The sequence below is a fragment of the Xiphophorus hellerii genome, chromosome 2 (genome assembly GCF_003331165.1).
Source record: "Xiphophorus hellerii strain 12219 chromosome 2, Xiphophorus_hellerii-4.1, whole genome shotgun sequence".
Classification (NCBI taxonomy): Eukaryota; Metazoa; Chordata; class Actinopteri; order Cyprinodontiformes; family Poeciliidae; genus Xiphophorus; species Xiphophorus hellerii.
The window spans coordinates 4125467-4141030 of record NC_045673.1 but is presented as its reverse complement, the minus strand read 5'-3'; the positions used below and the strand labels follow the sequence as shown (position 1 = coordinate 4141030).

Below are 15564 nucleotides of genomic sequence, written 5' to 3'. Positions count from 1 at the left end.
GGTGAAGTTCACACCCAGAAATACCAAATCAGATCTAGTTTTATTCATTTCTGAGTCACAATAAGTAATAAATCAATTATTTACATGATGAACTCAAATAACCTCAATAATTTCCATTTGAATGATTATTTTTTATTCTTGTCTCTCTCTGTCTTTCTACCTAAAACTGGATGACTGACGTCTTCAGTCTGGTGTTTTAGGACAAGACTTCAATATCTATTTTATTTGTTTTTTCTGTTGTTTTGTTTATTTATTTTGGATATTTGGAATGTCTTTAAGGGTTAAATGTTTGTTAGAATTCAAAGTTTATCGTTATTTGAGAACGCACCTTTACATTTTTCTAAGTTAGGATGCAGTGTTTCCAAGGAAGGCCGGCTTGTTGCCAGGAGCTGTTGACTTTTCTGCAGTTCCTGCTCCTGAGCAAGCAAACTGATCTGTGAACTTTTCCAGAGCCAGGCAGAGACAAATGTCTTCTTTTTGTTAATTATTTGTTAATTCTCCCAGATTGAGTGACTCCACATGTTGCAGACCTGCACAAAGTTTAGCCTGCAAATTTCACCATGTAAAGAAATGGCTTGTTTGAGTCCAGCTCAATCATCAATCAGCAGCAGGAAGTATATGAACAGAACCAGAAGTAAAGACCGGTTTACAGATCCGGGTTATCGTTATTTGAGGTTGATTGAGGCAGACTAAACTAATTTGGAAATCATTCTGTTATTTACAATCTGTTCTCTGAGGGTTTACATCATGCTTGACAAAAAAAACAAAAAGTCTTTACATAAGATGTAAATGTTGCTTACTTAGAAACGCCTGGTTGATACGGACTTAAAGTTTTATCACGGTATTTTGTGATACTATTGTGATGACGGCAAGAATTATTTATCACTTTATGGATCATAAATCATAAACAGACAAACATAAACCAAAACAATGCTCTTGAAAAACATTCACATCCATAACAGACTTCTTTAGGACACCAGTCACATGAGAAAGTTGTTAGTGTGTCTACAATGTACACAGTAACTGCAGAAAATAGTTTCAGAGTAGAAGAAGAAGCCTTTCTTTGAACAGGCCCAAAATCAGGTAATCTGAGAACCAGAATCTTAAAAAAGGCAGAGTCGCTGGTTGCTATGGCGATTTACAACTTTTTCTAGAAAAAAAGCCAGCAAACACGGAAAAATCATTATTGTTTCAAAAACTGTAAATCATTTCCTTGTTTTATGTTGGAGAAACGGCAGTAAAAAAGACTCTTCAGTTTCAGTTTGGAGGGAAAACCTGAGTGTCCTCCGCTCTCTGGGCTGATTTGACAGAAAACTGAGAGTCCTACAGCAGAGAGAGACACACTGGGTGAAAGCAGACAGAAATATCTGCGTTTTGATGTATAAACTGTACGTGTGGAGATGAAGCTGTGGGCAAGGAAGTGGTTTAAAGAAGAAAAAAATCAGAATATTTCACTGGGTCAGAATCACTGTAAGCTGAACATCCTGAGGTAAAATCTGAAAAATTAATGAAACTTAAACAGTTTCTGCAGTGGTAAAAACTATAAAACCAGACAAAAAACAGTTTAGTCAGGTGAAGTTCAACTTTCTGTGAGCATTTTTAACTTTAATTGGTGTTTCTGCCGAAAAGCTGCTGGGTTTTCCTCCTTCTTATGTAATTTTACTATTTTGCAAAACTTCTCAACAGTTTGTTGTGTTGCTGAAAAAAACCTACTCAACAGTATATTTGGTATGTTCTGCAGATTATTTCAATCATACCAAGATATTTTTCCCTTCTTATAAATGAAATAATTTTGCAATGGAACAAGTACTTTTTCATCAATATTATTCACAGGAATTATTCACTTAAAACAAGCTCCTACGTCTTGCTGAAAAGTTACTTATAAGTTAGTTTTGTTGTAGTTTAAGTGCACTAAGATATTGGTTCTAAAAACTAGACCAGAAATCTTGGTAAAATGTTCTGTTTTTGAAATGTTTACCATTACATTACTTGGAAATGAAATCAAAACAATCAATATTATCGTTTATCGCAACATCTTCTGGGATAATTCATTGTCCAGAATCGTTGGTCATCGTGACAGGCGGCCGATAGGTGGGTCCAGAGCAACATGGTGTCCAACATGCAGCAGCAGCAGGAGGATTTATTTCCTCCTGAGAGCCTCCAGACTATCAGCTTGTTCTTCCTCCTCCTCCTCTTCCTTCGGGGGCCTTGAAGGATACCCCACCACCGGACGGTCCGTCCGTCAGCAGCGGGAGGGAGAGCCGTATCACCTGCTATCTCCACCTGAGAAGCAGAAACGCGCTCCTCAGAGGAAGAGGAGGAAGAGGAAACTAAGCCTCCTTTTGTCTGTTCTCCATCCCTCCATCGGCTCTCCCATCTCTCCGTCTCTTTGTGTCCTTCTCTCAGGGTTCGTCTCGCCCCGCCGTCTCCCCATCCCGGACCTTTATCAGAGAGACGACTCTGCTCATTAAGGAGTTAATTTTCTCACTGCTATCTCTGATTAGTACCGTCAACCTAAAGCACTGTGAATTCTTTAAATTTTCTTCCTCCTTATCAAAAAGAGAGGGAGGAAAGAAAAGATGGGAATGGTGGGGGGATATTTAATCATTTAAGTAGTCTTCCTGGGGAGCCGGGTTTTTTTCCCACTTCCCAGCAATGTAAAGAAATCTTAGCTGAAAGCCGGCCCAGCTCAGTAATTCAGTTTTTAAAGCAGAGAGGAAGAGGAGAAGGAGGAGGAGGCGGGAGAGGGAGAAGAAGAAGAAGAAGAAGAAGAAGAAGAAGAAAAAAAACGACTTGATGAAATTCCACTATCAGCTCCGAACCAATATGCAAAATATCTCTCTGGAAATCAAATAGCTATTATGTTTTCATTTCCACGTCGGCGTATTTGCTTAATGAAGAGGAGACAGATCAGACCGGCAGAGAGAGTCTGCAGGAGCCGATAACCGCCAACGGCTCGCAGCTATCCGCGCAGAGTGACGCTCCCAGTCACCGCGCTTTCTGCAGCACGGGGGGCGGGGGGCAAAAAAAAAAGGGATGAAGGGGAGACAGGGAGGGTAGGTGATGGAGTGAGAGCTCCAGTGATAGGAGAGAAGAGGACAGAGGGGAATGGAGAGAGGAGGAAGAGAGGATATGAAGGAATGATTGATAGTCGGTCAGGAAGAGAGAGAGAGAGAGAGGAAGGAAAAAAGTGCAGCTTTTTCACTTTATTTCCCTCTAAAACATTTATTTTCATTCCTTTGATGTGTGCATTGCTGCAGGATAATTATCACCCATCATTAGTTTCAGTTTCACAGTAAACGGCTCTCTGTGGACGCTGCGCTCCACGCCACGCCGCCTCAGAAGGTCCGGCCTTCTCAAAGTCAGCAAGAGCTTTACTTCTTTACTTAGCGCCTCATTTTTCCATTGATTTCCATTTTTCCATTATATTCACACCAGCCCGGTTTGGTTCGCTTTAATCCAACTCCAGTTCGTTTGCCTAGAAATCCGGTTCGTTTGGAGAGACGCGATTGCGTAATTGAACTCTGAAGCTAATTCTGGTCCGCCTGCAAACCTCGGTTTCGATTCGATTGAAGTGAACTCCGATGAGGTTCGAAAGCATATGTGAACGCCAATTGTACCGGAAACCGCAGACTACAGCGCAGAGCATTCTGGGTAAATACAACCAAAACAAACATGCTAGCCTGGTGTTAGCGGGAGAAATTATTCGTAATTTGTACCAACGACAAAAGAAAGATTTTAAAATTGCTAAAATCTGACTCTACTCCATTTTTGTTTACATTTCATGAAGAAGGAAGTTGCACTCTGTATCTTTTTCAGAGGTTTTTGTGTCATTTTCTTTAGTGGTTCTTCTGGAGAATAGTGGAAGTCTTAAATTCATGTATCTAAAATTAAGGCCTTAAATTGTCATGAATTCATTTTAAAAAAGTAAGTTAACCTTAAATACATAAATTTCTTGTCTTGGCAGGCGATTTAACCTCAGATATTCTTTATGTATTATTTGTTGGGCTTTGGAGGCTACCAGGTTACTCACTGCTAGCATGTCCTTGCTAGCTAGTTAGCTTTTTTTGTATTTATAATGGATAAATGCAAATTTATTGCCAGTTGGCGGGACAAAGTTCATACATTTTTGTGGAGTTAGAGGTCTTAAATTCCATTTGTGGCCTTAAAATATCTAAAATAAATTTTAAAAAACTTAAGTTTGCTTTAAATACATTAATCATATGTCTTAAATTTGTCTCAGCAGAACATTTAATCTTGTACGGTCTACTAATTGTGAGACTTTTGAGGCTAATTTACATTCATAATGGTCTTAATCTTGAGTTGTGGAAACCTGCTTTTATGTAAAGGAAAACATCAAATTTCCTGCTTGGTTCCCTTCATTCGGTCTTTTTCAAAGCGGCTTCCTGTGATGAAGTGAAGCTTCAGGTTAAACCGCTGAAGATGCAGCAAGATTTGAACCTGCAACCGTTCAGCCAATCATTTCTCAGGCATTCATTAAATATCTCTGTTTAATTTTCTCCATTTCCCCAGATTTCATTTGGAAGTTGAAACAGAAAATTCCTGTTTTCATGTCTGTTGAACCCGCCGCCGCTGCTTTGTTTAGTCTGAGCGTTGGAGGCGGTCACGGATCGGCGATGCGATCGCTGCGGCGCTGAAGGAAATGTTTAAAGTGTAAAGTTGATGAGGAGCGTTTCCTCGTGACTCTGATCAATAAGTGGCTCCTCTCCAGCTCCTGACTCTGTGTCAGGTGCCATCCTCCTCCTCATCTTCGCCTCCTTTCTCTCTCTCTGAATTTGCTCTTTTCATGTTTCTCTTCAGGAGTCTGTGATTCTTCTTCTGCAGCTCTCTGCAGGTCTGATGTCTTGTCTGCGCCGCCGCCGCGGCGGCTCGGCTGCCGTCTGTTTAATCAGCTTGTTGAGCGTGCAGGTTTGATGTGCCTTGTCTCTGTGTTTAATCAGCCAAGCTCCAGGTTTGATGTGGACCCAGAGTTAATAAAGCAGCATCTTCAGCTCCTTCATCAGCCGCAGCACTTTGTTCCGCCTCTCGTCGCGTCTCCGAGACAGACAGCTGCTCTCCAGTTTTCTAGTATTCCCGTAGCTCCGTATCTGTTCCCGTCTAATCTCTGTGAGGACGGGAATTTTATTCATGTTAACTCGGAGCCAGAAGTTACTCGTCTTCAGCTTAAAGGAACCGTTTGCCTGAAATACACCAGTCTGCTTCATTTAGCGTCTGAGAATGTCCAGATGACAGAAATCTGTTGTTGAAAATATTTTTCGTCTTTTATTTATCAGCTGATTCTTTATCCTGCTTGTTGGTCAGTTTTCTATTTCCATCCAATTAAAACCTGGTTTGGATTGAATAAGCAAGTTTGTAGAGTGGGACCAGTCTGTCACCTGTCTTCCATGTAGCTGTAATAAACCATAGAAGAAGAAAAATCAAGAGTCGCCTTCAGGAACTCTTTCAGCTTTTTCAGTTTTCCCTCCATATCGGTGACCGTACGCTGAAAACAGCTGATTTCACTGCAAAAACGCAAAATCTTAACAAGTATTCTGTCTGACTTCTAGTGCAAATATCTTAGTACACTTTAAATAAGACCAAACTAACTCATAAGTATCTTTTTAGCAAGAAATAGACTTGTTTTAAGCCAATAATTCCTTAATATTGATGAAAACGTACCTGTTCCACTGTAACAAGACATTTTCCCATGTTATAAGTTAAATAATCTGCCAGTGGAACTAGTAGTTTTTCATTAATAGTCAGGAATTATTTACTTAAAACAAGCCTATATGAAAAGCTACCTTTAAGTTAGTTTTGTTTTATTTCAGATGAATAAAGATATTTGCTCTAGAAACTGGATCAAAATGACTTGGTAACATTTTCTGTCTTTGCTGTGTTGGTCATATAATCAGTGATGTAACATGATCATTGCATGAATCAATCATTTATTTTCACATCCTCTCAGTTCAACAATTCCTTATTAAATAGAATTATTATTACATTTCAATCTGATGCTAAGCTGCAAGCCAGTGGAAACCGTTTTACATTTATTGCTACTGGCATGCGTTCTCCTCTCTTTATGATCTACAGCTTGTTGCTTCTTATCAGAGCTTAAAAAAGATCACAAATGACACTCAATAGCTTGGAACTTGCTAAAAACATGAACCTTAAGCTAATGTTTGTAGCACAGACTACAGTTGGAAAACTGGTCATAGCTCCACAGCTCAGTAGGAACTCTGTTCAAATTTTAATTAGCTCACAGAAAGTTGTGTGGATTAAAGTTTATTTTTGATAACTTTCGTAGTTTTTACAAAATCACAATTTAAATATTTTAAAATTTTCTGATTTTGCCCCAGAATGTTCAGCTTCGTGATGATTCTGACCCAGTGAAATGTTCAGACGCTTTTTTATTTAAACGTCTTTTTATGCCACCAGTTTCCACCCCACATATACAGTTTATACATCAAAACGTTGGTATTTTTCTCTACTTTCACTCAGTGTGGCTCCCACTCCTGTAGGACTTTCGGTTTTCTGTTAAATCAGAGCACAGAGGTCACACACCCAAGCTCTCGTTCACTTCCATTTTAGAGCTGAAAGTGAATGTCTCACTAAATGTCTCATTTATCCTACGTAAAACATTGTTCACATTTAAAAAATTAAATGTGTGACTACTGGAATGTTTTGAAACTCGGAGTTCAAGATTTGTTTTGATTTGTATTTTTCACACAGTCAGGCGAGCGGCTTAAGGAGAAAGGTGAAGTGGGGTAAAACACTCTTTTGCTAAGAATGTAAATGAATAATTTCCAATCTTGTACCCTGTGAACTGGAGCTACAGTGTAAAAATAAAACATTTTTTAAATCACCAGTTAATTTATAGTGTTGAAAATTCATTAAATGCACTATAACTAAGAACTTTAGCTACTTTGAATCAGCTTTGCTGGAGTTTTCTGAGTTAATAAAATCAGATAAAGGCTTTGGTGCGTAAATTTGGCGTAATCTTTGAATTTCTTGATTTTCTGTTTGATTCTAAGCTGTTATCTCCATCAAAAAAAGAACCTGATGTGCCTTTTTTTTCTCTGTTATACATTGTAGTTTGAAAAAAAATGATCAGGATCAGTCAAAATTCAGAACCTGTAGTCCAAACCTCAAAGAAAAACCGAAATTGAAATTAGTCAGGAAAAGCCAGATTGGTTAATCTCCAGTGTGTCAAATTATCAAACCAAATGATTGTTTGGGAAAAACAGATGCTGAACTTTGACTCATTATATAGTTTGTTTCATCTCATATTGGTGCAGCGCTAATATGAACCTGAGATGGAGTGAAATCTCTGTCCAAGCTGGAGATATTTTGATTATTGTTTTTTTGTGCAGACACTGAACAGGGAGCCCACACATCCTTAAAAAGCCTTACATTAATTTATCTAAAATTATGGCCATAAAATGTTTGAAATTTGTTTGAAAACATAAATTGACCTCAAGTCTTGTGTATTCTGGGTTTTTTTTTTCCGTGTGAGTTTTCAGTCAGGCAAACCGTTGAGTCGCACTCAGACATCTTTATTGCTTTCCGTGACTCTGGGGTGTTCAAAATGTGGCTCAGGGGCCACTTGTGGCCCTCGAAATTATTTTATTGGGCTCCTCTCCACAAATAAGAATGGTAAAAAAAATATGGCCAACAAAACAGAAAACAACTGATAATAAAATTGTCTCTTTTTTAATAAATAAGCCAGTTTTGGATCTTTTTTTTTTTCCCATTTTTTTCTCCGAAGAGTTTTTGCGGCACTAGTGGCTCGTATTTTTTCCACAGTAGGCAGACAGGAAGGAGGGTGAGGAGAGGGGGGAAGACATGCGGCAAAGGTCGCCGGGACCGGGAGTCGAACCCGCGACGTCCGCGTCGAGGACTAAGACCTCCAAACTGGGGCGTGCTAACCTCCTGCGCCACCACAGCACGCCCCAGTTTTGGATCTTTAATACAGATTTCATAAAAGTTTCATAAACACAAAAACAAAGGTAAAAAAAATGACAGTAACCAAAATGTAGCATTTTTAGTTTGATGGATTTTGTAGTTTCAATTTGCCAGTTTTGGCCCTCATTGCTCTAGCTAACTGCTAATATGCCCCTGCTAGCTAGCTAACTTTTTTTTTTGCTATCAATAAGTGCAAATTTATCACCGGTTGGCTGGAGGAAGTTTGAACATTTCTGTGGAGATAAAAGGCTTAAATTTGATTTGTTGAAACCTGCAGAAACCCTGTGAAAGTTTTCTTGGCTCCAGAACAGGAACAGCTCCAGGTGTTCTCAGATCCTGGAAAGCCGGATAATTCCCAGTTTAATTGATGAGACGCATTTGGAATAAGTCTTCTTGTTATTCCTCCATCTCTGGAAAGAGTTCAGTCCCAATTTTCTAGGATATCTTGCTGTAGCAATTAACGACTTTAAGTTTGAGACTAGTAAATGAAGTAGAACATGGCTCACTTATCGAAAGGCCCTTCTGCCAACTGTCCGACACCGGAAGAGGAAAAAAGAAAAGGGGAAGATATTTCTGCCGGGATAAAAGGAGGCGGAAAGCGGAGCTGAGAGTTTTCCACACCATTTGATGTGTAAAAGCAGCGATGCAGCGATTGATTCATTAAACCGCAGCGCTAACGAGGGGAGGAATCATAATTTAAACTTCCAGTTTGAACAGGATTTATAATTGGAATTTTACACACAGAAGTCCCTTTGTACAACTCTGATTAAAGTGAAATTAATTGTATGGAAATGTCCTTCCAGATACGGAAAATTAGATGGAGCAAAAGCTTGGACGACATGGAGCTAATTCTAAAAATATTTTCCACACCAAATCGATCTTTTTCTTTCTTTCTTTCTCCTCTTCTCTGTCTTTTTCTCTCTCTCTTTTTTTTATATGAAGGTCCAAATCTGCTGTTAATTTTTTTATCTGAAATTAGAGTGAACCATGCAGGCGTGGAAGTTGAAATTAGCCTAAAGATGTTTCATTTACAAAGACAGAAACACTTTGTCAGCCGCCGATTGTTTCCCGGCATTATCTCTGCCTGCTTTTAATTGCTTTGGAAGTGAAATTAACAGAATTAGAAATATTACCTCTCCCTTTTTCTACAAGCCGCTTTATTCACGGGTATTGTTGTGTGCTTTGTATAGATTATAGACTCCTTTTGTTCCAGCATTGTAAATATATACGCCCCCCAGTCACGGCTTTAGAAACAACCCGCTAACCCCCTCCCCTTTGCTCGCCCGGTCCGCCAGTCTGCGCAGACTCCTGGAAATTAATTTGCGACCTGTTCTGGATCGAGGACTGGAAAAATAAATAAAAAATCCTGGATCTGTGTCGGGATTTGTTTCACTCAGAAAAATCATCTTCATCAGAGAGTGTGTGTGTAAATGTGTGTGCAGGCCTGGACTGTAAATATGGGAGGATATTGGATCTGTTAGCGCACCATTAAAAGATCCATCCTATAGAGAGCGCATCATTAATGAAAGTCACTTTAAATCCATATTAACTGACTTCTTCTTCTTCTTTTTTTTTTTTGTGGATGTAATCTTCAAACAGGCTAAAATAGATCAAAAGTACTGTATAATTACTCTGGTCAGCAGGGATTATGGGACTGTAATTGATAGCGATCAGCCCGGCACTAATCACTCTTTTAGCTGTAATTTTAGGTATACTGTCATTTGGCTCAGAGGTTCCCTTCGGCTTCATGCTATTAATCTTCTGGATTAAACCGTTCAGCGTGTCCAATCCTGAAGCCTGTTTCTGAATTACTGTATTTAAAATATATATAAATATCTGTGTTAAGGGCTTTAATTTGTTCCCTTTACAGTACAGGCATCCATCTTTGTCATGCTGGACTGCAGAGCTTTAGGGAAAACAAAATGTTTTCAGATCAGTCACAATTTATAGCTGAGCTAAACGCAAAATAACTTACTGAATTAAATATGTATTAAATCAATAAATAAATTAAGCAAATGTATTTAATTTGCAATTAAAATCCAAAAGTGTCTTATACTGTAATTTTTTATACTGTAACTAATTTTTGTTCTTTTACACTTCAGTTGTGATCTATTGTTATATTTGTCGCCATTTCCCCCAAATCTTTGGTAATTAAATAATAAAAAAAAGAGAGTAAGGGAAAGTAAGCTGAGAATGTACAGATGTGTTGTCAAATCTGAGTTCACAGAAATAAAGATTTAAAAGATGATTTATCCAGTGGGAACTGGGAAATGCTACCTTAGTTCAGTAGCATTTCGGTAGATCGGTTGGTTGGAGACCTACTAAACCAGCACTGTACCCTGAGATTTAAAAGTTTCATGTCATGAGCCAAATCTGCATGCAATACAGTCGTATTTAATAAATTAGATTATACGTCATTAGTCTTGTTTGTCAGATTAAAAGTACTTTTTGAAAATAATGACATTTAAGCAGGTATTAAACATACTTTACATTAAGCCCACATTTTTGTATTGGTCTGATGTAGTATCCTAATTTTAAAGGTCATGTTTTCATTAGCTGAAAATGAAGCACTAAAGAATTAGCAAACTGCTGTATGATTTCTTCTGGTTTACTAAATACATAGTTTATGATTAATGTAGCAGAATTGTACTAGTAAAGATTTTGCAGACATTTTCTCCCGCTGCCACTGAGTGAAAGGGTGCGAGGATGAGTGACAGGAGTCACATTATTGCGTTGATTGAATCGTTTTACAAGAAATTATGTTAAATAAATCAGAGAATATTGTGACAATTTAGTGATAAATTCACAGTTGTGCTATTGACTGTTACAGAAATAAAACCCAGAGTCCAAAAGGCTAACAGTTTTAACAACGGTGTTATTTATATGAGGAAGCTCAATCAGTTTTACACAAACGGATAAAAGAAAAAAACTTAATCAAACGACTAAGGATGATTTTTTTACTCTTATTTTCTTGGTCTCAGGTTCCCATGGGGATCTGGACGGCGGAGAGGAAAACACAGCGGACACGCCGAGCCTATCAGGCGAGGAGGGCGGAGCCTCGGATCCAGAGGATTCAGCAGAAGGAGACAGCTGCAGCCCGCCATCGTACACGGCGCTCTACAACGAAGGTCAGACGACCGTCCGTCCATCCGTTTATCCATCCATTCATTTATCCATCCGTTTATCTGTCCATCCATCCATCCGTTTATCCATCCATCCATCCGTTTATCTGTCCATCCATTTGTTTATCCATCCATCCATCCGTTTATCCATCCATCCATCCGTTTATCTGTCCATCCATTTGTTTATCCATCCATCCATCCATCCATTGTAGATAGAGCTGAGAGCTCGATAATAAATCAGTTAAGTAATATCTGATCCAGAGCTGCACAGCATTCTGGGAGATGTAGGCACAGGAAAGACTTTAGCTGCTCAACCTCTCACAACGAGAAAAGAAATGTTGGAATCGACTGACTCACTCGCTCTCTGGTTACCTAGCAACCCACTCATTCTTTGGTTACCTAGCAACAACCTGTTGAGTAACATGCGCAGCAGCAGTTTAAGGTTTCACTATGATGCCTCACAGCTGCTTAAAAATACAAAACAAAGGGGTGTAGAGCAATGGTCACGCCACCAGTTTGGTTTTACTTCAGATATTTAAAACAGAAACTGAATCAATGTTGATATCGGATCGGTGCATCAGTTTCCTTTCCGACGTTAATTTCCACATCGATCCTCGAGTCACCCAGAGTTGACGTGTTATTCTGTCAGCAGACCTGTGACGTTCTGCAGAGATGCGGGAAAAATGGCTGCCGCACCGTTATGAGCTTGTGACTTCCACACGTGTCACTCTTTTATCTCTTACAAAAAAAACAAGAAGAAGAAGAAGAAATCATTTCCGCGGCCTCCGGTTAGTCCGCCCTCTTATCCCAAATCCCCCCACCTCTCCACCTCCATCACCATCTCCTGCCTTGTCATATCAGAGTTTTCTCTCATATTCTTTTGACTTATTCAAGATTTCCCCGGCTGTGTTTCTTTTTTAATCTAAAAAATAAAAAAATTCCTGCTCTTGTGAAATTTTCGGGGCTGAGGCTGATAACCGTCTGCTGTTTGGCTTGGTTTGATAAACCCATGGAAATTCGGTCAGGTGCTAATCGAGACCAGATTAGAGATTAGCCCAACGTGTGTGTGGGTGTGTGGGCGTGTGTGGGTGTGTGTGTGCGCACTTTTGAGGTGAGCGGTGGGTTATGTGCTGATTAAATGAGAAGAAGAAGAAGATGAGAGAACTCAGGCATGCCTCACATGTGAGCCAGTTTGTTGATAGCAAACCGAATTGGCGTCCATTTTTCCCTGTTTGTGCATGTGTTTAGGCCTCACACACACACACACACACACACACCTCCTTCATCATCACAGTGTTGATTTACTCCTCTTTCTCCTCTCCGGGGTTCCTCGGTTGCCCAGCGCTGCCATTATCAGCTCTCTGTAAATCAGCCATGTTTGACGAACCTGCTCTTTCAACCTGGGATCAATACCAGGTCGTTATCAGGCCAGCGCTGGCTAATAAAGGCAGGGCCTGTTATCCGCCATCTGGACGACACACACACACGCACCCCCCCACGCCTACACACACACACACACACACACCCACACACACAGTGATAACCAGCCTGATAACTTTAGCAAGAAAAACACATTCTAGCAGTAAGAGGCCTGAGCGCTCGCCGCCAGTTTATTAACGTTCATCGAAAGCGTCGTTTATTAAGGAGCATCTGTTCTGCACGTCTCTTCTTCTCTTTTTTCTTTTCTTTTTTTTCCTCTCTTTTCTCAGAATCGCTCTTCAGTTGCAGCGATCTGCAAAAACAACAAGTTCCTTTTTTCTTCTTCTTCAAACAATCATTTTTATACATCACAGGAAACGTGATAAAAATCCACTTCTGGCCCGATAAGTCGGCACGTCACCTCCTCCTGACCTCTAATTGTCGTACCAACGTCTGAGCCAATCAGTGGGAAGTTTTTAAATATTTTATTGTCTGATTTTTTTTTTTCTTTTTGCAGTTTTTCATCAGAGTGTGATCGGCGATGATAGAAAAAGTGTGCGTGAGGCGTAAAGGAACAAACGACAGAGGCGGTAATCTCGGGTTTCATCGTGATAAACAGCTCAAGACTGTACACCGGATTAGCAGCAACAGTCATTTCTTCACAGTCAGGATTCGCTGCTTTGTATCTGTCCGTGTAATTTAACAGCTCTCTGCCTGTTGGTTTAACAAAAGGAGCACTGTTTGCTTTAAAACATAAAAATATGACGTCTTTATTGCACGCTGTGGAGACGATTGCTTTGGGTTTTTATTTATTAAAATGTATAAAACTCCCCAAACTGATTTGTTTGATGTCCGCTGTGGACCGTTTTTGTTTTCAGTTTGTTGCTCCACCAACCAATCAGAAGAAGTTTCCATCTTTTAATTTTGGGCTTTTATTGATTCGTTTGAGTAATTCTCACTTGTGGTGGAAATAATTTTTGCAACTTTGCAGCTGCAATGACTTTTAAAAACGTGAACCAGGTTAACAGGATTAGGCCTGTCATGATACCAAATGTTTCTGGATGATAAATCGTCCCAGAAGTTATTGTGATAAACGATGCTATTATTGTTTTGAGACCATTTTCAGGTAATACAAAGATAATGGCATAATAGCACGAGAACACATTCTCAAAGATCAACAAATATTAAATACTAATGAACATTTAACACTGAAACTGGAAGACATTTTAGAAACAACAAATGAAATGAATTGTGAACCTTCTGTGAACAAAACTGTCCTTCAACAAAAGGGTCGTTTGAGACCAAAGCATCAAACTGAAGACTTTTCATCCAGTTTTTGTTATAGATGTGTGGTAGCAACTGAATGTTTGTCAACCAGCTGGGATGTTAGTTGTTTTATCTATGAAACTTAAAAAGTAGTGTTGTCATAATTAATAGCACAAATATTAAAGATCAATGATTCCATTTTAGTTCAGCGGAATTTGATATTTTTCTTCCTTTTCCAAACATTTTTCAATAAATACAGACTAAACCTGTTCACAGACTTTGAAAAAAGTGATCCATGCATTTTATTCAAACTAAAATATCAACCGTTGTTGCTGCCTCTCCTTTGGTATCCACTGTTTTCTGCTGTTTCAGCTTCAGATTGTTAAAAACGATACGACTCGACTCCTGACAGCCACATAAAACCAATAACACATCTTCGCCTCTTATAGGAGTCGCCAGATGCAAACGGCGAGAATAACTGGAACAACACAGAACAATAGGAAGCAACGTCACAAAAAGTATCTGGGATGCTGTTTAGAAAGCCCTGTTGGTGGATCTGACCCGTGTTGCGTAGAACCGGAACCAGGTCAGAGGGGGCTGCATGCGACTGGACCATTTAGCATGTAGCAGAAAGGAAACATTCAAGCACACAAAGGATGAAGTCGGAGGGCTGTCGGAGTTGGGAGGCGAGAGAATGCTGGGTGACTTTGCCCTGCAGGTGTGACAGGGGAAGTTCAGCTTATCAGATTGATGGAAACTGCTTCGCTGAGGGGGGAGGAAGAGGAGGGAGGGCGAAGAAAAGGGGGGGTGGGAGTTGGCAGAAAAGTGTCTGTCGACTCCTCCTGATACCTGCCTCCCTGTCTCAGATGATATGGGAGATAATATTGATAATATTAAACGCAATAACTGTGTCTGCAGCTCCCCTCGTGCTGCAGCCCCTGCAGGATAAAATCAATGTGCCATTCAATGTGATTTATAGCTGAAAATAATGGCACTGTTTAGGCAAGGGGTGTGTGGGTGTGTGTGTCGGTGTGCGTGTGTGTGTGTGTGGGGGTGGGTGTGCGCGTGTGTGTACAGTACAGCTTGTGTGAGGATTTGAAATGGTTGGAAAGTGGACGTGACGTGAAACTGGATGTCTTCGTTTTTTTTTAAAGCGGCCTCTCAACTCTTTCGTTAATAACGACGGAGCGCGAAGGCGTCACGGGGCGTTTATGGCCCGTATCGATCGGGCGCTATCGCTGTTTATCGGAGCGGGAATGCAAGGGTAAACATGGCCTTTGTGCACACGGCTGCAGCATTATCGGGGCGGGGGCCGCAGATTGGGCGGGATTTGGGGGAAGAGGAGAAAGGAGGAAGTTAAAGTCTGGAGTTTTCAGAATGGCGGAGATGATTAGGACTCAGATTTAAGTTTTTTCAGCTCGGATGACAAGTTTTCAAAAACATCCTTATTCAGTCAGTCAACCAAAAACATGTTAGGTTGGTACACTGCAAAAACACAACACAATAATTTTGGTCTAGTTTCTAGGCAAATATCGTACACTTGAATTAAGACAAAACTAACTCATAAGTCACTTTTTAGAAAGACACATAATCTTGTTTTAAGTCAATAATTCATAAATATTGATGAAAAAGTTCTAGTTTTATTAGCGAATTATTGTAATTTCACTTATAACAAGACATTTTCCTGTGTTATAAGTGAAATAATCTGCCAGTCAGTAAAACTAGGCTAGGTTAAGCATAACTAGGTATGCTGTGTCAAGATAAATGAAAATAACGAAAGCTAAGCTAAATTAGG

The 15564-nt window shown here is 39.8% G+C and overlaps 1 protein-coding gene across 1 annotated transcript in view; it reads left to right on the top strand.

The window, feature by feature from the left end:
- The window catches only part of zfpm1 (zinc finger protein, FOG family member 1), a 117064-nt gene that overhangs the window by 44500 nt on the left and 57000 nt on the right, over positions 1-15564 (top strand). The window contains exon 2 of the mRNA XM_032580858.1: positions 10944-11090. Coding sequence (XP_032436749.1) covers positions 10944-11090 — 147 coding nt within the window. The remainder of the gene's footprint in view (positions 1-10943; positions 11091-15564) is intronic.